Source organism: Eucyclogobius newberryi, unplaced genomic scaffold (assembly GCF_026437365.1).
Source record: "Eucyclogobius newberryi isolate DKJ021-1_F unplaced genomic scaffold, fEucNew1.0.hap1 SCAF_1, whole genome shotgun sequence".
Classification (NCBI taxonomy): domain Eukaryota; kingdom Metazoa; phylum Chordata; class Actinopteri; order Gobiiformes; family Gobiidae; genus Eucyclogobius; species Eucyclogobius newberryi.
Genome location: NW_027315723.1, coordinates 28,881,738 through 28,904,022, shown reverse-complemented (window position 1 = coordinate 28,904,022; position 22,285 = coordinate 28,881,738). Strand labels below are relative to the sequence as shown.

General features: G+C 40.3%; 1 protein-coding gene across 2 annotated transcripts in view; it reads left to right on the top strand.

Moving 5' to 3' along the window:
• usta (uronyl 2-sulfotransferase a) overlaps positions 1–22,285 on the top strand; it is a 59,008-nt gene that overhangs the window by 9,895 nt on the left and 26,828 nt on the right. The window contains exons 2-3 of one of the 2 annotated variants that reach the window (XM_072442783.1): positions 12,042–12,146; positions 19,820–19,863. In XM_072442783.1, coding sequence (XP_072298884.1) covers positions 12,042–12,146; positions 19,820–19,863 — 149 coding nt within the window. The remainder of the gene's footprint in view (positions 1–12,041; positions 12,147–19,819; positions 19,864–22,285) is intronic. The other variant, XM_072442792.1, reaches the window with a different exon arrangement.

The following is a 22,285-nucleotide window of genomic DNA, read 5'->3' as shown; positions in this document are numbered from 1 at the left end:
CGTCCGTAGGCAATGTATTAGCTGACGCAGTTAGCCGCAATTAGCTGTCATGCTACGCCAGAGCAACGGATACGGCGCGTAGAGTGTAGCGTGGTATAGAGCTTCTGACCGTGCGGGCCTGTTGTGTCCTTGAAACTGAAATGTCAATCCTTATCCCATAATCTTATATTGTAGTCCATTATAGATATGATTAAGTGTAAAGAAATGCTACTTGTGCGTGCGCAGGCTGCAGGACAAAGTCTGTCTGTGGTGAAGAGGTGGATCGATGACCACAGTCGCTGGGTGGGACGCGTGGTCTCAAGTCGCTGTGTGTAGCCCCATAATTTAAAAAGTCTGCGCCAGGATAAATAAGGGTCTTTTGAGGGGGGGGGGGGGACAAGGCCTCCACTTCTATGTTAAAGGAAAGAGCTGCTTTGAAGGTAGGGGCCCTCTAATCTCAATTGACAGTATGCAGAATGATAGAGCAGGCTGACTGCAACGCTTTTCCTGTTATCATTGTTAATACAGTTTAAAAGGCTTAAAGTTAAACTACTTTTCTGGTGGAGGGCCGGCCACTTGCCTGGATATTTGTTTTTGCTTTTCCCTGAATGTTCCACAGTCTGGTATTAAATTAAACTTAGGCGTGGGCGATATGGCAAAAAATGAATCTCTTGGACATTCATTTGATCATGATTCATGTACACTTTTTTATTGCCTTAAAGACGTAAATGATGTCATCTCCTTCTGAACATAATTGGTTGAATTCACCTGTCAGTCACTCAGAATGCATGTTTTTAAGGTAAAGCAATAATGTATTAATGGAAACTATAAGAAATGTTCATTGGTGCACCTTTAAGTAAATACAACTTTATGTTATGGTGTCACAATGGTTGGCGCTCGCCTCATTCACTGCAGCGATGTCTCGGGTTGATTTCACATGTTATGTTCTCCTGAGTGAGTCTGACTGAGTTTACGACGGATGCAATGATTTTCTTCCACCAATTTACTCCAGACTGATCTTATAGCAACTCAACTTCTCGCTCATGCTTCGAGTCGGACCCCTGACGCTGCATTGTGTTCACCCAGTGCTCATCTGCAGTTCTTCCATGACTGTAAAGTGACTTAGTTACTGCATGCATTTTCATGGTGGCTCTTTTATGATATTCTTTCATTTCATTCTTATTTTCACCAATATATCGGTCGGCTGATATTATGGGCCGATATATGCACTTTGTAACATAATATCAGCCGTCTATCTCCAGCAGAGGCCGATATTTAGTTTGGGCCGTTCACTGCCTAAGAATATGCATAAAGCTTTATTTGAACATATAAGTGCAGAGAGGGCACTGCACGAAATGTGACTGCACTGCTCTCTTATCCATCTTGTGCGGAATTCAAATGATGTAATTTGGCAGAATCAGCAGATCTTATCGGCCAGCGGTTTCAGCATCAGCGATACAGGATAAATGAAGATATGTTATTCAGGCCTGCCTCATTTAAGGCCTGTTTTGCAACAGTTTCCTGTTCTTCAGCAAAGGACAGAAAACAACGTCCAACAACCACAGACACTACAATAGCTACACGCACTTAAAGGTATTTCTCAGCTCTAAAACACATGAATAAAATTAATGCAAAATAGATTAATTTAATGCCATGCTGTGGAACGTTCCAGGTAAAATCCAGGTTATTGTTAGAAAGATTATAAGAGTTATTTCTAAGTAATCTGTTTTTATTATTATACTTCTGTGCCTAATCTGTGTTGCAACACTGGCATTTACCCACTGTGGGAGAAATAAAGGTTATCTTATCTTATCTATCACCATGGAAACAAGCAGAAAAGTGACATAGTGCCCCTTTAGGTACATAAAAGTCCCTGGTGCAGGTTTGTCGTGGTGCTAGTGTTTGCCTCTTTCAGATGTGTCTTTGTTTACTCAGACGGAGCGTTCTCTGCATTCCTGTGTTTACAGCCACAGAACACCCAACATGTAAAGCGCTCGTTTCCGTTCGCTGGCCACAGAGACACGTGTCATCAAACAGCGGGTCAGCCTGGTCGTCCAATTATCTTCCAATTTAATTCTAAAGCCTGTCCCGGAGCCCCATGGGAGATGAGACGTCGCCCGGAGCATGTCATTGGTCGTTACAGGGTTTGTTAGAGAAACTGCTAGTGTGTGGTCGATGACTTACCTTGTTCAAGACGCTGTGAGCGATGTGACCACAGCTCTGCGTGCTTTTCTCATTTCACAGCAGTGAAAAAATATATAGCAGTCTGAAATAGCATCTTTAAATATACAGCGGGTCAGATAGTGCGCTGTGCCCGGCCCATGTTGTTAAAACCCGAGTCTCGGTTTGGCCCGTGTAGAGCACTTTAAAGGTTTTATTTAGACAGATGCCCTCTTTGGCTTCAGCTGAGACCCATGGTTTTCTGGAAACAAGCAATTTGCCAAAGATGGCTAGTGATTTTCTATCAGGTCAGCATTTCAGGAATGTCACATGTACATTTGTGTTGTTCACTTACAATGTTACAATCAATCACTTTGGTGAATTCACTGAACAACCAAAGTGAATCTTAATTGCCCTTAGAGCCTGAAGCGTCCATATGCCTGTCTGTGCTGCTCCTAAGCCTGGATAAATGCATTTGGGTTTTACCAAGCTATAAATGTCTGCACTAGGGATTTCAAAACAATCAATAGTTAAAATGCTGTAGTGGCTCAATGCCAGAGCTTTGGTCTACAAAGCCTGTGTGATATTGTTCTTGTGTATTTGGGCAAGACATTTCACTCGTTCTTGCATACATTTTTGGTGTAAATTTGTGATTGTTGGTTGTCGGAGGTGCAGCAAGCACATGGCACCCGCGTCTGTCAGTCTGAACCATTCAATGTGACCTAAGAGTGATTAACCAATAAATAGGTTCTACTGACCTTATTCTGCCCCGCCCACTTTTCCCTCTTTTTCCCACATGATCTGCGCTGCCGGTCCAGGGGGAACTCTGTTGGTTTAAATGGAGAACGAGGGAAAAGTCTCGCCGCTAAATGTGCTATAAAGTAGATTTGTGTAAAAGATCCAATGTTCATGTGACCAACAAGTCAAATGCACAGATTCCCTGAACGGCCTGAAAACAGCCTTTTAGTCTGTGTAGAATTTTCTGTGGAGGTCGGCAGCCCCCACACATGTTGGGTGTGGCGGCGCCCAGACGGGCTTTTGAAATAAGGTGAATAAGACTCGTGGCAACTCACAGTAGACACAACAACTATAATCTTGTGTCACTCACTTTGAAATCTTTCTCTGGATACATAAGTTAAAGTAAAAGGTCAAATATCCCCTCCTGTGCTGTCCATCTCCTGCCTGTGCTGCCTTCTTGTGTTCATGGTGAAAGTCGTACGGTGCTGACATTTTTTTATGCTCAGATGGAATGTGGTTGTTCTCTGTGGAAGGTAAACACGCACTTTTGACACTTGTGTTTCAGAAATGACTCTTTCATACTAGTCTAACCTCACTGCTGTTCTCAGACTCGCCGCCTGCAGAATGAAGCTGTACAAAATATGAACAACTGCGTCAAACTTACGCACCAGTCAAACAAAAGGTCACAAGTGTAAGGCAAGACTCGACTAGTTCAAGAGATTTAAAAAAAGAAAGAATTCTGAAATTTGTTCAGAATTTTGTTTTATTTTTGGGTTGTTTTCTTCTATTTCCTGGCACTGTGGGCAATTAAAGCAGTTCAGGAATGTTAGCATCCTGAGTGGTCTGCTATGAACCTTCAGGACGGGTTCAAAGGTCAAGTTAGGACCCTGGATGACCCCAGACAGAGGTCGCAGGGGTCAGTTTATATATTTTACATGCAGTTGCGGTTGTGTCCTTGAAAAGCCATCAGAAAGTTTGGTTGTCTGGCTCTTTCCCCCCCTTTAATGTAAAGTGTTTCCATCAGAGCTTCTGCCAGGCTCTTGGCACCAGCACGGTTCAGAATCTGAGCCAGCGCCCATAAATCATACACGAAACGGTCAACTTTACACAAATTTAGAGAATTGCAACTTTGCATTTTGTCGTGACCGAATATCTCTTTTTTTATTTGTTAGTGGTGGAAGTGTAATAGCTGGTGTAACTTCGAAGAACTAAATGAAGTTAAATTAAAGCTTCATTGCTGAAATTCTGGACCTTGAAAAGAGTGAGTGAGTTTCTAAAAGGTCAATCAAGGGGCAATTATGGCCCTTTCTTCCGGGTTTGTGATCGATTAAAGACTTTATTATTTTTAAATGCAGTCTGATTTTGTCACAAAGTCCAGTATTGTCGGTGTAATCCCTCAATCGTCCAGGTGTGTTCCATAGTAGAAAAAGCTTCAGTTGTAGTCATCTGGTTAGAAAAAATCGACGTTTCGACTCTCATCCAAGAGTCATTGTCAATAAAAGAATTTAGATCGAGAACTCCGATATTAATACTGTTCTGTGGTAAGACCCGCCCATTGGGAGGAGCCTTCCTGAAGTAGAAAGAGTTGTTTGTTTCAACAGAAACTCCCCCCTTGTATCTACCGAGCTAGCCTATTCAGAATTTTAATGGGCTATTAGAATCCTCTTTGTCTTTGTGAGACCCTGGCTCAACCACCCTGAGTACCTGATTAGCATCTAAATGTCCTGGTCCTCTACCTTTCCAGGGGTTCAGTAAACCATTATAGATACCAGGAAGATTGAATCTTAGCCCTCCATTTCTGTTTAAAGAAGGTCTTTCTTTTTTAACAAAAATAGCTTCCTTGACTCCTCTTTCAAACCATCTTTTCTCCCTGCTTAAAACCTTCACCTCACCGTCTTCAAACAAGTGATTAGAGGCTTCAAGATGGAGATGCACGGCGCTCTGAGGTCCTGAACTTGTATTTCTTCTGTGCTGATAGAGGTGAGACGAAACAGCCTCTACACAAGAGGCTGGATGAGAGTCGAAACGTCTATTTTTTCTAACTGAGTCCAGATGACTACAACTGAAGCTTTTTCTACTAAAGTCCAGTATTTACAATATAGCCCAACATTATGTATAGAAAGGACTCCAAGGACGCCAAAACATTATTGTTTGGCATTTGGCATCCTTGGGTCTTTAGATTCCCGGAGCTTGTACCTCCCGTACCTGAAAGATTAAGCAGATAATGTAAAGAGAAGGAGGGGCACAAAGACCATGAACGAAGAGGTGTGTGTACAGAAGGTTTAAATAGTGTAACCACCAAAAGGGGCGTAAATGATCTGCTTCTGAACTTCTGAACTTCTGAACTTAAGATAACAAAGCTCATCTTCATATAAAGTCATTAAATAGACAAAAATAAGATAGTTAAGTTGGGGAACATAACATAATGGATGTGAAGTCTACATACATACAAATACATTATATACTACCTCTATTACTAGCCTATTTCTACAGCATTTGACTAAGCACACTGACCACATGTTGATAAGTACGTACTGCAGTACTATTGCTACCAGCGTCACAACAAGTATTACTGTGACTGTAAGTTGTCTGGATCCACAAGACAATCCACCCTCTCGCTGTAGGACTTAAGTAACAGTTTGCAGCAGAGGCCCAACGACCAGGTCCAGAAGTGAATGGGTTTTTTGGGCTGTGGTGCAGGGCAGTGCCAGCTGGAGCTCCCGGTCTATAATCACTGCGTGCATCCGAGTACAACCACAGGATTTCAAAAGCATGTCTCCCGGATCCACCCATAGGCCACTTGTTCTGTGTGCTGACTGTGTCGGGAGTTCATCTTTGCACAATCAGCTGTTTGTCTGAAAACGACGGGAAGTTATGAGCGACAGAAGCACCAAAAAAGAAAGAAAAAAACATCTGGCGCAGTTAAATGTGAGATATAAGCGTGTTGTGTTATTCTCATTTATTCCGAGTTAAACTACGCTGCCTGTGGGAAAAAAATATTGTTAGATCCAACTAAGCAAATACAGTAGGTACAGTATGGTAGCCTCCTAGTGGAGAACTGCTGCATGGGGGATGATCTTTCAGCTGTAACACGGTGTTTGAACCCAACTGATGTAGAGCGTAACGTCTCATTTCTGGAATGACCATGTGGAAAGACGAATCCCGCGGTCATGGTAAAGATGTCAGTGTTTGAGAAGGGTCAAATCATTGGCATCAAGCAGAGAAAACATCTATGAACCGCAGTGAGAGTGTTTGAGATGAGCTGGAGAAGGCTTTGTGCTGTGGTCACAAATTTCCCCTCCGTGTGGACTAATAAAAGCTTATCTTATCTTATCTTAATACTAGATCTGTGTGAAAAACAATGCAACACTGGAAGGAAATACATCTTTTAATATCGCAGAAGATTATTGAAACAAAACCACAGGGAATAATGTGCTTTAATCAGAGCTAAAGACGGTCTTACCAAATATTAGAGCGTGTGATCTTTGGTTTCTGTGGTGACTTTTATTTTTTGGACAGGCAGTGCATTAAAGAATGGTAGATAAACTACTAATTTAACAGTGTTACTTTGTTTATTACATTAAAATAGACATATTCTGTAGCCTGTAGTTTAACTTAAATGTGTTTCTTTCAGTAACATGGGCTGATTATTATCTAACAATAGAGATTAGAGTCTCTACACTAACTCTAGGTCTATTCCTGGTCACCATGTAACCTCTGCTGTTTCCATATCAAAGAACTACAAACCCATCAAAGAACTACAAACCCCCAAATCCACTTACGTGCAGAGGCTCCTTTACAAACACATGTCTAAAGCAGAGGAGCTCAGTGCTTTTGCTCTAAATAAAGGACTTTAAGGATTTACACAAACTGGACCCATGTGTCTTAGCCACAGAACAGCCCCATGCAGCGCTCCCTCCTCCGGCTGGAAGAAGTCACCGGGGTTATTTGGGTCATTTTCTCCTGGTGCTCTGAGGATTCAGAGGGTTTGGGTCTTGCAGGTTCAAATATAATTGCTGGTTTTATTTTCAGCAGAGAAATACTTTGTTGGCTCAAGTAAAGTACATAGTTGTTGCTCCGGTACTAGAGTTATTGTTACATTGTCTGCTCCACAACTAAACATGTTGCTACATTTACATTATGTTTACATCGTCAGCCAGAGGTTTGAGGTTTAAAAATCTTTGTAATCTCAATAAAATGATAAGTAGTCGATTAATGACAATGAACATGACTCCGTGAACCGATTAATCGACAAAACAACTAAAGGAATACAGTAGTATAGTTCTTGCTTGGAGACAAGTGCACTCCACTCCCATTTTCCATTTTTGTTTCTTCTAATTTTCATAACCCCGTCCCCTAAACATGCCCCTTGTGTGTTCCGTGCCACTTTGCCAAGGTTGGTTGTTGAGGCCAGCCTAACTCACTTCCTCACTTCCAGTTCCAGAAATGGAAATCATAACAAGGTCGTTTGTACGCTGTAGCAACACGGTGTATGTTTCTTGAAACTTATAATTCTACTTTTAAATTCTTGTGGCTAAATGGGCGGTTTGAGTTCCTTTTAATGACCGTATGAAAAGCAAATGCCAGTAAATGATTAGTTTTCACAAAATGAAATGATCGTTGTGTGTGTTTTTCGCGCAGTACTTTTCCACCTCCAGTTTTCACTACATCTCACTGTCGCTCTCATATGTTCGACACATGGCCCGTCCCTCGGTTACCACAAAGGAAAAAAGCCTTTGTGTGGAGTGCGTTTCATTTGGCCTATGGATTCTTGGTGCAGTGATGTCAATGGGAACAAGGTGGTCCTTTGCAGACGTACTTCCTGTGGTCGTGGACGCTGTCAGACGTCCTTGCACTTTTTAAACACGAGTTAAACCGTTTGTTCTGCGCATAGTATTCTGGTAAAACAGTAAAGACGTGGGATCGGTGCGTGTCAAGTTTAAGCTTTTTGAGCAGTAATAAATGAATAATGCTGAAGATGTGAACTCTTGACGCGTTTTAATGTTTTGTTTCTGTCACAAAAATAGTCTGCTTTCATTAGAAAAAAAAAATAGTATGTTATGATCATGACTGCACAATGTATAAGGAATGTGCTGAAGTGCGTCTGTAAATGTCTAAATGTTATTGGATAAAATCAACCACAAAAGGGCAGATTTATCACTTTATATCCTTGTTACTAAACGTTTCTGTCTCTTTTTGAAGTCAATATTATGATTTGGACCATGAGTGTCTAAACTATGACCCGGGGGCCAAATGCGGCCCTCAGATCCATTTTTGTTGGCCCTCAGGCTTGACCCAAACAACAAAAAGTAGTACTTTTTACCGTAAAATTGATGTTATGCCAACCTAATATGTTCCAAGTCTTTTAAAGGTGTGGAGGCGCATCAAAACTATGTCAAATGCAACATTTTGAATCATTCACTTCATTGTCGGGTAGTCTGTGGCCCTCTGTTCCGTATAAGTTTCAAAATGCGGCCCTCTGTGATTTAGACTGTCTCCTAAACAACAATTGCATTCTCATATATTTTTAAAAATATCTGGCAATTATGAGTAAACAAGGAGATTCCCTACTTAAAGCTACTTAGGCTCAGAAAGTCTCCAAACTACATTAAAGTAATCAAGTAAATAAACTCCAGAACTACCATAAAACTACTCCATAGCTTGCCACCTCTGCATCCCGGCTTTAACAGACTCATTCTGTGCTGACGAATCACACGTGGATGCATATTTTTACTGTTAAAGGTTTGACATTTGCCAAGCGCCAATATGGCTTGCACCGTCACAGCCGGCGTCATTTCTTTGAGTGAATTGACAACACATTTATTGAAAACACTATGTACTGCACTGTACGGTTCCATCTCCAGAGTATAAATCTATGGGTGGAATCATCACATTCACATCTGCTGGAGACATTTCAGAGGCTGTCGGATGAAGTCGTCCATCTTCTGCTCCCTTCAAATGGTTCTGTCCTGGTTTTCCTGAATGGCTGTGTCACATGATCTCCTCAGAGGAATTCAGTTGTCTGCATACTACATTTGGTGAACTTTTGCACTATTTAGCAAAGCCTTTTTTCCTTCTCCAAATCAATAAAAAATGAAAGCGAGGACAGACTGTAGGAGGGCTTCTGAAAGTCTGTTTTGAAAAATGCAAAACATGGAAACGGGATGTTCCACTTTTGGGCTTGACGTCACGAGACCCGCTCATCATTTTTACATTTTTGGAGTTGTCGTTGCTGCACTTATTCAAGAAAGATTCAAAGTGTACTGTGGATCTGTGAATCTTGTGCTAGTCTGGATATACTCTTTACTACTACCAGGGCTGCGGTAGACTAACGACATGCTCTGTGCTTCCATTAATCAACTACAAGAGGCTCTCAGATCTATTAAATATCTCTATGATTCGACTCTGTGAATGCATAGGACCCAAAGTGTGCCGACAACGCCACAAGATCGCCCAGTTACAAACTTTTCATACAGAAAAATACAAGTGAACGGTGTAAAAGGCAGAGCACGTTCAAAATCTCAAGAGAACTCACCCACTGCGTTTTCCTTTCTGCTACTGAACATGAATCCTTTAAAATCCAACAATAATAGTTGACTAATAAGTATTTATTGTCAAAAAAATAACCATACCACCAACTCGGAACCCCCACAGTGATATGAAATAGACGTGTTATGATTTCAAGTTGTAAATCTTTTCAAATTAGGTTTATTTGTCTATATTTTAGTATTTTATCGAAAAATAGATGTATTTATATATGACTTACGTTTATATGAATTACTGTTTCATCTCATTTCTAGTTGAGTTGCGCAGTTATTTGCCGGATGTCGTGTTATTCATCTATCATCGAGCTAAAACATTAATTGCACAAAGAGACGTTAAAACACGGTGTGGAACAAACATGGACGTAAAATAAATGCTGTAAAATCTGACAAAACGCAGCAGAAACTTGGGCCCAGAGCACAGAAACTCGACTTTATCCACAACGGAGCCAAGCTTCTCCAAAGAGCTGCGCGGACTCCAGAGCCTTTAGTTTGTGCCCCGAAGGCTGAGGTTGTTTTCTCTTTTGTAGACGTCTGCACTAAAGGACATTGTACAGGCGCTCAATGAGTCAATAGAGAGTCTTTATCAGAACGTGAAGAGTGAAAGCAGCGATTTAGTTTGAGACTGGAGCCAAACGCCGCTGGAAACTAAAGTCTGTCTCTTAATTTTGAAAGCTCTGGAAAGACTATATTGTCTCTGCTGCGGAAGAACCAATGTCAGTGGTTATTTGTCTTGCTACAGACTCGTTTTAACTAATGCAGCGTAGTGTATTGACAAAGTGTATTAGTATCTACCACACTTTCATTATGCATACGCTGACATGGGCACAAAAGCACAATCATGTCTGATCTGAACACATCATTCATTTTATTAAATAAGATACAGCCCATTTTTAAGTCTGAAAATAATATTTGCATAGAAATCTTGTTTATATTCACATATTACACAACCGAAGATGTGTTTTTGATGGGTTTTCTCTGCGCTGTCCAAGGCTTTGCTTATTTTCTTCACATCCATACGCCATTATCTTGTTGTAGATTAATCAAATTGGATCTAAATTTGAATGAATGCAAATTGCAACAGCTGTCGTTCTGTTTTAATGTGGTCTTGTTGTGTACAGACCCTGGAAATGTTGTATTTTGGATCTTAATATGTTCCCAAATGCTTCTCTCAACCGGTAACTCTCCTGGATGTGTTCTTGAATCTTTAAAAACTTTAAATCTCATCACCATCTCCATACTTGTAGATACAGGGACGCCAAGATGATTCAGTTAGTCGAGAAGAGTGATTGTACAGGTCACAATATATTGAAAAGAACTCAAAGAAAATAAGAATTGTTAATAAAGAAGAAGTAATTTCAAATAACAAAAAAAGTAATGTAAATATAATGTGCTGCTTTATCCGTCTGTTTTAGACATTAACTTACCGTATCATCCACAAAGTCAGACTAGAGGACTGGTGTTCTGTTGTACAATGTGATAAAGTATTAATGGGGCAGTGCATGAGCCTTAGTGTTCCATCAAACCAAACTCTTTTGTCGAATCGTGGGCCAAACATTATGTATAAAATAAAACAATAAAAAATATAAGATACAGCCTAGTAATAGTTGTGGAGACTGTTGCACAAATCTGCAGCAGGTGAAAGACTGAGTCCATTATTCATAAAGCAGCAGGAACAGGAACATGGAATTTTTATGTGATTTCTGATGTGAAATGTTCACATCACAGACATGTTTCTGCTCAAACTCAATATGAGCTCACTATTTCCATAGTTTAAGCTGATCTTAGTGACAAATGATTCATGTAGTGACTCAAATGAGGTCATTGTGTTTGTGTCACAGTCACATTAGTGTGGACACAGTCATGTTCATACTTTATTACACCTGTGTTTTTACCTGAGGCTCCTGATCTGTCCAGGTTTGTAGAGGATGTTTTCCTCATAGAGCATCATCACAGAAGTTTGTTTTCTTGTTGTTAGCTCCACATTAGCTCCACTTTTAGCACAGCTCTAACATCCACAAAACCGTCTTCTTTCTTTCTTCCACATGTTTCCCAAAATCACACGTCTCTTTCCTCGCTCAGACCTCTGCTCTGAGGTGCGTAAGTGCTGTAAAGTGCGCAAACGCGTGTCGTTACCTCTCAGCACTTCTCCATCGGCAGTACACACGGCAATGAAGAGCTGCGCGGGGAGGGGCGGACACCAGCTGCATTGTGGGAGTGTCTGGTTTTAGCGATAAAAACAAAAGTTACGGATGTAACTATGGTTCTATGAATCTATTGATTTTTTTTTTTTATAAATATAAATTAGAAAAGTCCGGCGGGCCGGATCAAAACGTTTCTGGCCGTATGTTTGACACCCGTGTGATAAAGTATTTAATGTCACTGTTTGGTCACGCTGTCAATAATTGCAATTCATCGTAAAACCACCGTAACATTTCCGTTTTATATTGTGACATCCCTACTCATATCTCATTTCCATAGCTTTTCAGAATCATTCCATCTACATTTACCGCAATAACTGCCATTATTTTCCACATGTGATAATATGAACTGCACCTGCCCCCCACTGGTCACCTTTTTCATGCTAGACATTTAAAAGCTCCCAATCCACTTCTTTTGTAGGGGAGAGTGGAAAGTATCTGTGGTCAGTCAAAAGGCCCTATAGCCATAAGGACAGGCTAGCGAGACATCTGGTGTCATGCCCACATACCCACAAGGCTAACAAAGGTACGTACCCAATACTGCTCTGTCCCATTCAGTCTAAACACACATGACTTCCTGCACTTGCTCAAGGCGCCTTAAGGGATTTGGGCTCCTCTGCTTCACGCCTCATTGAGTTGTTTCAAAGTGGTTCAGAAATCCGCTGGGTGGGCTAGTGTCTTGCTAGATTGAATTGGGCATCACAAGACTTGACTTTGTTCAATGGGGAAGCAATGGTGTTTTGGGTGCTTACTAAACGGCTGTCTGAGCGTGGATAATTGTTTAACTGACTATATCAAAGCTTTTAATGACTTTGATTTAAATTTGAGTAGTTTTGATTGCATTAGGTTTGTCGCTTTTGTTTTTCCCAATGTTTTGAGACATATTCGACTCATTTAGATTGAGTGGGTAAGTTATTTCTCACCCTGAATGACGGCTTGTAAAAAGAAGTCATGTATCGAAAGTGTGAAATGAATCTTAACTGGTCAATACTGCTGAAATTACTAAACGTTTCATAAATCTGTCAAATCTATCGAACCATCATCGAGACACAGCCCAAAAAATGCAACACTTTTAGACGTGAGAGTGAGGGAGTTGGAGACATAAAGTGTTGTTTTGAGAGTGAGGTTCATGCTGCAAATATGTACAAACTATTACACAAATCTCGTACCGTATTTTCTGCACTATAAGGCACATTAAATGAAACAAAACGTGTACCACACAAAATCGCTTCAAGGTCAGTAAGCACAACCAGATTTAATCCATATATAAGACGCACTGGATTATAAGGCGCACTGTGGTTTCTTGAGAAAATTAAAGGCTTTTAAGTGCGCCTTATAGTGCGGAAAATACGGTATTGTGGAAGTTCAAATAATCAGACAAAAGGTATGTTTGTGTCTCTTCTTTATTTGCTTCCATCAAAATCAACCACACCTGTGCAACAAGAATCCATTTAAATACCCTCACCCCTCTACTACTTCCTTCACCCTTTCACAATAAGACACCTTTTGTGTGTGAGACTTAATGCAGGTTCGCCATAGTATGTCACATTTCAGTATTTTACCATCGGAACTGCTTCAGACTCGGACAGTGGAGTCTCTGGATCAAAACCTGGTTCACAAAACGTTCTCACAAGCTTTCCACTCCTATAGAATATCAAACACCTTCACTCTGTGTGTTCTGCTGTGTCCTTGGTGTCTTTGGTCAGAGTGTGCAGGATTAGGGTGGTAGTACACGCAGTAGTGTTTAAATAATGCATCACTGTGTTTTAGGTTCTGTCAAAGTGTTCAGATGTTCACGTCATGGAGTAAAGGTGACATTGTGAGACTCCAGCCTTAAATCAATGGATGTCAAGTTCTTACACATAAATATTTCAGGTTGTGCACCCAGTATTCAATTTGTGGAATCAACTATTTTAAGTGCAAGATACAAATCAATAGTGCACAGTTCTATTTCTTCACTAAATAATGCAGCCATTCATCCTTTGTCCAGAAGGAATCTTGGCTCTGATTTAAAGTAACTAAAGTTTCATCCAACAACGATTAATTTGAATCAGGGTCGTATCAAAACCCAGATACTAATAATTATTCAAATGAGTATCAAGTATTTGGACTGGACAACATTTGAGATTTCCTGAATAGTTTTACAATGATCTTGGTCAGAAGATTCAGAACAGATAGTAACAATTTAGAAACAAGTATTATGTTGTGTTGAATATTACATTCTATTGTCAAAAAAAAAGAAAAAAAAGATAATTTACATATAGTATTTATTGAATATCAAACCTTTCACTTTGTATTCAAATCAAATTGGACATTTCAAAACACTAATTGGTTTTGAACACATCATTTTCATTTAAAGTCTTACATTATTGCTTATCTTGCTGTATATATTTTGTATTCCATCTTATTTTATTCTTACACATCGGCTATTTTATTTTGCAAGCTGTTATTTTAGCCTATATTTTTTACTTTTATCACTATGCATTGTTGTATGTTGTGTTGCACTCACGGCCGAAGCAAGTTCCTAGTTTTCTAATCCACTGACAACGGCAATAAAACGTCTGATTCTGACTCTCACACTTTCCCATCTGTTTATAAATCTCCCTTCACCGCTAAAGCCACTAACCCTGTCCTCCATCCTCTAACCCTGGCACATCTGTTTGCATATCATACAGTACATTTCAGCTGCCCACATGTCAGGGTCCTCGCTCCTGTTTTAGCCCCTGGACACCTGCAAAAGCACAGGCTCGTGCGCCGTATTTATATCCCAGCGCTGTCTGATTGTTGGCTGTGAGGAGAGTGAGGTTGAGTGGGAGGAGACCCTGACCCTGCCTCTGCCGCGCTCTGTCATTATGGCCAACGACTCCTAATGTAATGAGCCGCTCCCACTGCGCGTTCAAAGCCTGGCCCCGGCCCATTCCTCGAAATCTGCCCGTAAACCGCCCAATCGACATATGGATTAAATTAAACGTTTGGTGAGGACACGTGTTTCGATGGCAGCTGGTGTCGTACGGTTATGCAAGAGCACGACGCTATTTCAGGACAGATCTGCTGCTTTGGGAGATTCGGCGCTTTAAAATGTTTTACCCTCCAACTGCCATTTTTACTCTAAATCCAAGAGCTACTTTATATTTGCTCTTAAGTGTTTCTTATTTTGTTGCCAGATCTTTCCTTGTTCATAAGAATGTTGCACACCTAAACATTACTTTAATCATCTATTTTCTATAGAATATCAACAGCAATAAGCATGTTTCTCAAATGTACTTTTTTCAAATAAACACATTTCAAAACTTCATCCAAACTGAATCTGGCCCTTTTAAGTATTTGAGGGAAAGTACTGTATAGTTACAGGAGAAAAAAAATGACTAAAATAAAAGTAAAAGTATCATATAAAAAAAGTTATACTTAAATAAAAGTATTGATGTACCTAAAAAGTGAGTATTTAACAGATCCTCAGAACTCGTGTTGTTAATCTCATTTATCAAATCACTTTTTCATATATATTTTAGTTTGCTCAAAACAGGGACTTAAACTCAAAACTTTTATGCAGGGTGTCAACATGAACGTGCTAAGAATAAAAACCTCAACTCACACTCATATACTTTTCACTTTGCAGTTTAGTTAAAATAGGTAGAAGGTTTAAATCCCTGCTCTCTAATGTAGTGAGGAAAAGTAAAAAGTAACGTGCTTTTACTTTTGTACTTCGTTACTTTCCACCACAAGTAAGTCAAGTTTGTTATCTATATAGCGCCGTTCCCAGGGTAAAAATAGTGCTTAACAGCCATAAAACACAACAATACAAAATGTATTAGTAAAAGAGTAATCCAGGGACAAATCCAGAGTGATTAGTCTTGTAAATCTTACAATACTTTACTGAAATGTCCTACTTTTCCTTCATGTTTTCTATTATTTCCGTTTCGATCTGTGTTTGTGAACAGTTTAGCGTTCAGACGTGTGACCTGGCTTTGTGTGTTGAGCTTAAAGAACATTCTGGTGCATACATTTTGAAAGCTTCATCTTCCTCCATGATCCTGTGCGGTTTCCCTCGTACCTCAGACTATTCTGGGCCCGGCTCTGCTCACTCCACTTAAACGGCTTTGACAGACAAAATGAAATGGTCCCGGCTCTAAATACATGTTTATGAAATTCCCCTGTAGCATTCCTTCAGTCACCCGAAACTGAAGGGAAAAACTGAATTTGAAGGAGGTTGTTTTTTGTTCTTTTGTTTGTTTTTGAGATGAGAATTAGGAGGACAATGAACTGACTATGAACTAATAAAAGGATCACATGAAGAAGAACATGTTGATCATATCCAAACCACTGTGTTTTGTAAGCAGAATAAGACAAGACATTTTGTTGTTTGTGGAGGAAATTATGATTTTTTTATCTTGCATATTGCGCCCAAGCCATCCATTCATATTGTGATTTTGATTTGTTTTAGATGAATCTTGATATGATAAACAATCTTTAATCATCTGTTCCAATTAGTTTGAATTTGTTTTTTGGTTCTATAGTTTATCCTCATGATCATCAGATTTGCTGGAAGTAGTACCTTGTGTTATAAAATACTGTACATGCAGCTGTAAGAATATCATATCACACTCATTGCTACTGCCATCTTGAGGACAAAAGCTGCATGCTCACTGTGGGCTGGGCCAACAAAAAGTCTCAAAAAGGATTCCTCTTTTGTAACAAGGTCCATGTTTGTCTCCAGAAATGCATTACTGTGGTCAGGAGGGACCAGTGGACTTACAGAAATCACTCCAGACTGAGCTGTTTGGTTCAGGTAGTTAGCAGCTGGCTAATGCTAGTTGACATATTATTGCGTGGCTTTGCTAATCAACGTTAGCCTATTTTATCAGCCTCATTTCCAACTGTCTGAGTGTTATTTTTTAGGATCAGACACAAAATCCGTGCTCTTGAAATCTTTGAGGGCTTGTCTGGTGCAGAGAGCTTGTGGACGAGGAAGCTAAGATGTGGTTAAGGCGGCCGCAGTGAGTAGAAATCCCGGCTTTGACAATTTACTGCATGTCCTCCCTTCTCGCTCATCCCCATTTCACACTCAGCTGTCCTGTCTAGTAAAGCCTACGGGCCCTAATTAAAAAAAAGACATTGTCCGCAAAAGTTAGTTGTGGAGAGTTGTCGCTGCTTTTTAGTGTCAGCAACTGGAGACAGGCAAAAGTGAGTGTTTTTAACTTTATTTAATGACATTTGCAAATCATTGTTATGTTTTACCTCAATGAAAGAGAAAGTACTCTCTAAACCTGACTATTTTTGCACTTCTAGATAAAACAAACGTCTATTACATTCATAGCGTGCACTTTTGTCATTGTTGTGGGCAATTTTGACAAAGATGAATATCGCAATATTTTTGTGGGCTAATCCTGATCATGATAATCCGATTACATTTTTTAATTCCATAATTTTAACTTTGCTATAATGCGCTTCTTAAAGGCGGTATGGACGATTTTTCGGCGATTTGAGAACGCAGGCGGAAGTGCACATGCGCACTCCCCCGTGTGGACTGATACAACACACACGTGCTTTTGTTTATTAGCGCAACGGAGCGCATCACATCGCTCGTCTCCTGTAGATTTCTGTCCACTTCTGCGTCAGCTCGAACAGTCTTTCTCGTCTTCATTTTGCCCCGTACACTGAGGGAACTATATTATGATAGATCCATGCACTTAGGCACGTGGAAACGTGGGGACGAGCCTGACGCAGCTGCAGGTGAGCGGTAGGTGCGTTTTATGATTGATACGTGGCAGGACTAATGATTGAATATGATAAAAAATTTGCTGAAAAAAATCGTCCATACCACCTTTAATGTCTTGGTTGAACTTCAACTATAGCACAAATGTAAACAGAACCACAGAAGTGCAGATCTATTACTTTTATGGCTAGATTACTCTTCAAAAAAACAACAACTTCGGTTCAATCTTGTATCAGCCCCTCATGTTATGTTGTACTTGAGCGAATGCCCTGTTTTACAATGTACACTGCGTGCTGTATTCGTTTAGATAATGGTCATTTTGGGAGTCGTTGCAGCTTTTTGCCATTAACAGGATTGTGGATCTTGTGACAGTGAAATCCAATTAACCACTTAGACACATGCCTTTACAAACATGCTGCCCACGCTTGTTTCTATTAACTTTACACACATACATCTTGTTGTCCGAGCCCGAGGCCGTGTGGAGGATTATCTATACACAATAACTTCCTGAGTAGTATCACGGGACAGCAGGGTTGATGGGTACACTAATTCTCTCGTCTCAGTGGGTGGTGGAGGGCAAAAGTTAAGTTTTTTTTTTTACAAGCCTCGTGTCCTGGAAGAAATTAGTTCCAATCCCCCATTCAAAGAGGCTAATGAGAAGCACATCTGACAGGATGAACATCGAGGGGGTCGGAGAGCGACAGTGACAAACAGCAGGAACAAAGACATCTGCAGCCGCAGCCTGAAATGACTCGCTGTGAAGAGCTTTAAGGTTCTGTAAAACAACCTGTTGAATGTTTTTGAGCCATTAGGAATAAAAGTAATGGTAGAGTTGAAAAGCAGGGCTGAGAGATCGAGATCAGGGATGTCACGATATCCAATTTTAGAGTTACGATTGCTTTATTTTGCAGGTCTAATGTATAACCATGAAAGAAAAAGTAATGCTGTTGTCTCATGTAATTTGACTTTTTAAGAAAATTGATCGAACTGAAATGACTCATTGTTGTTGCAGGAGATTCTCACGATCATAATTTTCCAGTTCAATTTTATATAGACCTCATCACAATTATCGATTTGCCGAATAATTTTGACATGCCTAATCAAGATCCGGTCATTAATCGGGCTTTTTAGATTGAGAAGACCACACCCAAAGCCTGTGGTTTGGAGCAGCATTCAAACTTTGGAGGAATAAATGTAACTAAGTTGGTTTTAAATGGCACAAATTTGTCTTGTGATTATGAAATTACAATTGGAAGCCACATTTTAAATTGCAAATTAAAACCTGACGCATCAGTTTGAAGAAATGAATCATGATTTTCGCTTCTAGGTTCTCACAACAAAAATCTTTCCAAAATCAACCGTGTATGCCAAAAGAAATAGAACACACTTAAATACATCATTAAAACATCTTTGCGTCACATTTTCCTCAGAATCAAAAAGAGTAACGGTAATTGTTCTATTATGTAACACAGTAGTTCCTCTTTTCTGTCGCCTCAAAGACTGAACTGCACTTTCAGTCTCTGACTTCTTTATTTGGGAAGTTTGTGTTGGAGTTTGAGCTCTGAGAAGAAGAGAAGCCGCGTTTGAAAAGGCCACTGTCGATACCACATTCAGATACAGTGTCCAATTCACTGTTCTGCTCAATGCACTTTTGTATGCGCGACGTGAAAGAGCCACTGTAGTTGGAGTTTATCTGGATTTTAATCACATTTTTAACACACAACAAGACACTATGCGCACACTGAAGTATAGGATGGAATGTGACAAATGTGTGGCTGAAGCAGAAATGTGAAAATGAGGAAGGAACAAACTGTTAACATGAATTATGACGATGAGTGCATTTTAGTCATCACGTTATGTAACAATTATGACTCGGTTTGATGACGCAGGACACACCATTCTGTGTAAAATGTTTCCTCGTATGTAGTTAAATCCTCCCTGTTCACAATGATTAAATGGGTGTTTTAGTGTCAGAGTGGTCCTCGCAGTAGATCGGGGGCTGCAGTACAATTACCTCATAACTAACTTGTCTGGTAGAGTTGATGATTTTAATTTGCGCTATTGTTTTTATGTGAGAGTGAGCGGCTGTCAGCTTTTTAATTGTACTTTATACATTTCTGGAGGAGGGTTATAGACACCCGCTTGTCTCCATGGAGATGTCACCACTTTACCTGGAATGTTCCACAGTATGACAATAAACACAGCTCTCCAAGACTCTCCAAGACAGATGATGTAACTAGGCCAGAGCAAGTTACAGGTGAGATCTGAGGAGAGGCGAGCCCAATCACGGCAAGAACACGTGTTGAATAAATGCAAGAAAGATACGTTTAATGCCGTACTGTGGAACATTGCAGGGAAAAGAGACATCACTCACAAAACGCACATTTATTGTCCAAGTTGTCTGATTTCTTGTTGTTTTTTTAGCGTTTCTGTTCCATTGTTACATAGTACATCTCCGTAAAATATTTTCTCCCATTTCTTCGCAGGTGAATCAACATTTCAGGATGACCACAAATTCCACGCTCCCAGAGTAAGTCGTCGTTCTCCTTTGTACCTCATTCATTTTCCCAACTGTTTGGCCCAAATCCTCGTCTCCCCTTTTTTTATATCAAACCTGGTCTAGCTTTCCTGACGTCCCGGCTGGAGTCCTGAGCCCGTCCTGCCCGGTCGGGATAAGGCTTTGGTCTGTGCAAAGGCCGTTTTCGTGCAAACCCACTCAACATACCAACTAGATGTGGCTCAAGCGCTACAGTAATGCTCTCAAAACACACACTGGAGCCTTGTATTCAGACAGCTGCAGGACTATCTCTCCCCTGCGTCCTGCCAGTTTCGTCCGCTGGCCAGCTCCCATCTTAAAGCACTCGTCGCCCCATTTGCACCTTATTTCGTACGTCCTTAACCCGTTTATTCTATCAGTTTGTGTGTCGCACGCAAACCCGAAACCACCGTGTTTATCGTGAGAAGCGGCCGGTGGTTCGCGCGTAAGTCGTGCGTGGAGCCACAATGCCCGGCGGCCACAGAGCCGGTTTGTTTGAATGATGTTTCCCTGAGATGGTTTACTTAACCGGCAGTCGTGGCTAATCCCAAAAGGAGCTGATAAAACACAGAGAAGTGATTTTTAACTGGCGGTCAAGGTCTTAAAGTGGGAGTGGTTGAGTGTAGTAGAATAGTCAGCATTTCACTTAAACACACATCAAGATGGAGGCTTTTAAGATGCTATTGCAGTTATTCTGACTCTTAATTGTTTGTTCACTTTTTTATATTGTCATGACTAAATGCATCTCAGTTATGGGCAGTTGGCTTGCTTTGATGATGGCGGCGGCACATTTTGACAATAATTGTCAAATTGGGTTTATGACTTTCAGTCTCATTTATAGAACATTTTATTCAACTAAAGCTTGTGTTTTAAGCGTGTTATGGTGGTTAACCTCCAAATTGTTATGGTGTCGATCCTCTTTCTGTCAGCGCTATAACTATAATAAATACGACCCCAATTAGTGCCATTTGCAGCCTGCATGACTAAAATAGTATCAAAACTACCGGTAGATAGCATCAATACAAAAAAACATCAAAAAGTAGCAATTTTGTTGAGTGTTAGTATAAAACCACAGGGTAACACAAACAAATTATTGGAAATTACACTCTATTTAAGAGCATTTTTACATCACTAAACCACATACATGCTTAAGAATGAACACTTTTGACGTTAACTAAAAGTACAGCAGAATCAACAACTGTTATTGATCTATATAAAGTATTAAAATCCGTGTGTGTTTGTAACCTCTTGCCATCCTCAACCCCGTATTCGACTGTCGCAGGAACTCGCTCCACAGCTCTAAGCATTTACTCCAGTCGCAGCCGGGGAAGCCACAGTTGTCAGTAATTATAGTTGGGCCGGTTAAAGCGAGTGATCCGTGCCTCCTGTCATCTCCTCTGCAGACAGCACTAAATACAGCGCTGCGTCTCCTCCTCTCTCATCATGGCCTCGCTCATGTGAACAGTGAAAGTGGCTCAAGCACAGACAGGCGCAGCTCTGTGTGGCATAAGTGTCTGTTTAAAGCAAGCGTAAACCGACTGATTCAATTAGCATTTTCTACTGAATTGTAAAAAGGTGAGTAAGGTAAGTAAAACAAGTTAGACTTCAGAGTGCGTATATTCAGTAGCTGTTGGGTTTACTTACTGATGTATAGTAAATATGACAGTGAGTACAAGGTTAGCTCTTGGCCACATACTACTACTGCACTTGAAGCTGGGGTATCTGACTTTTTATTTTTGTATTTTGAGGTCAATTATAAATGTTTAGTTTTCCCCCAAAGACAAAGCAATACTTCTTGACAAAAAGGAGACTGCTGCACACTGTCTGCATTTAATAAAAAACGATTTAATTTCTTGTCAAGCTGGAAATAAGAGCCTAAAGCAGTGCTCCGATTGGCTGCAGTGCTGTTCTGTGTCAAAGGGTTTGTGAGAGCTATTCACTTACCATAGTTACACAGATTTAAAAACCTACTTCCTCCTTTCGTGGTGTGAAAAATCAGGTACCCCAGCTTTAATGTTGCTTATTTTTCTTAATTCTGTAGGTTCTCCAATAGCAATCTTATCTTTTCAATTCAACAAAATGCTTAATTTGTAGTGAAACAGATTATAATTCCTTACAACAAATACTACTGCCTTAATATGTTTGATTTAGCACCTCGTTAGTCAGCTTCTTTTAGGCTTTAATCACATTTGAGTGCAAATTCTCTCAAGAGATCATTGTTCACTGTTTAATTTCCCATTTCCTCTTGGCTCCTGGTCTGGTCCAACTAAATAAACCACGTATAAACACACTTGAAGCCATTGTCCTCCCTCCTTATGTTGGAGTGCAAATAGAGGAATCAGCAATACATTACAAACCCGACATTTTAGAAAGCTTGCGGGTCCTTTCTGTTCTCTTCTCTGTGGGACGTCCAGGT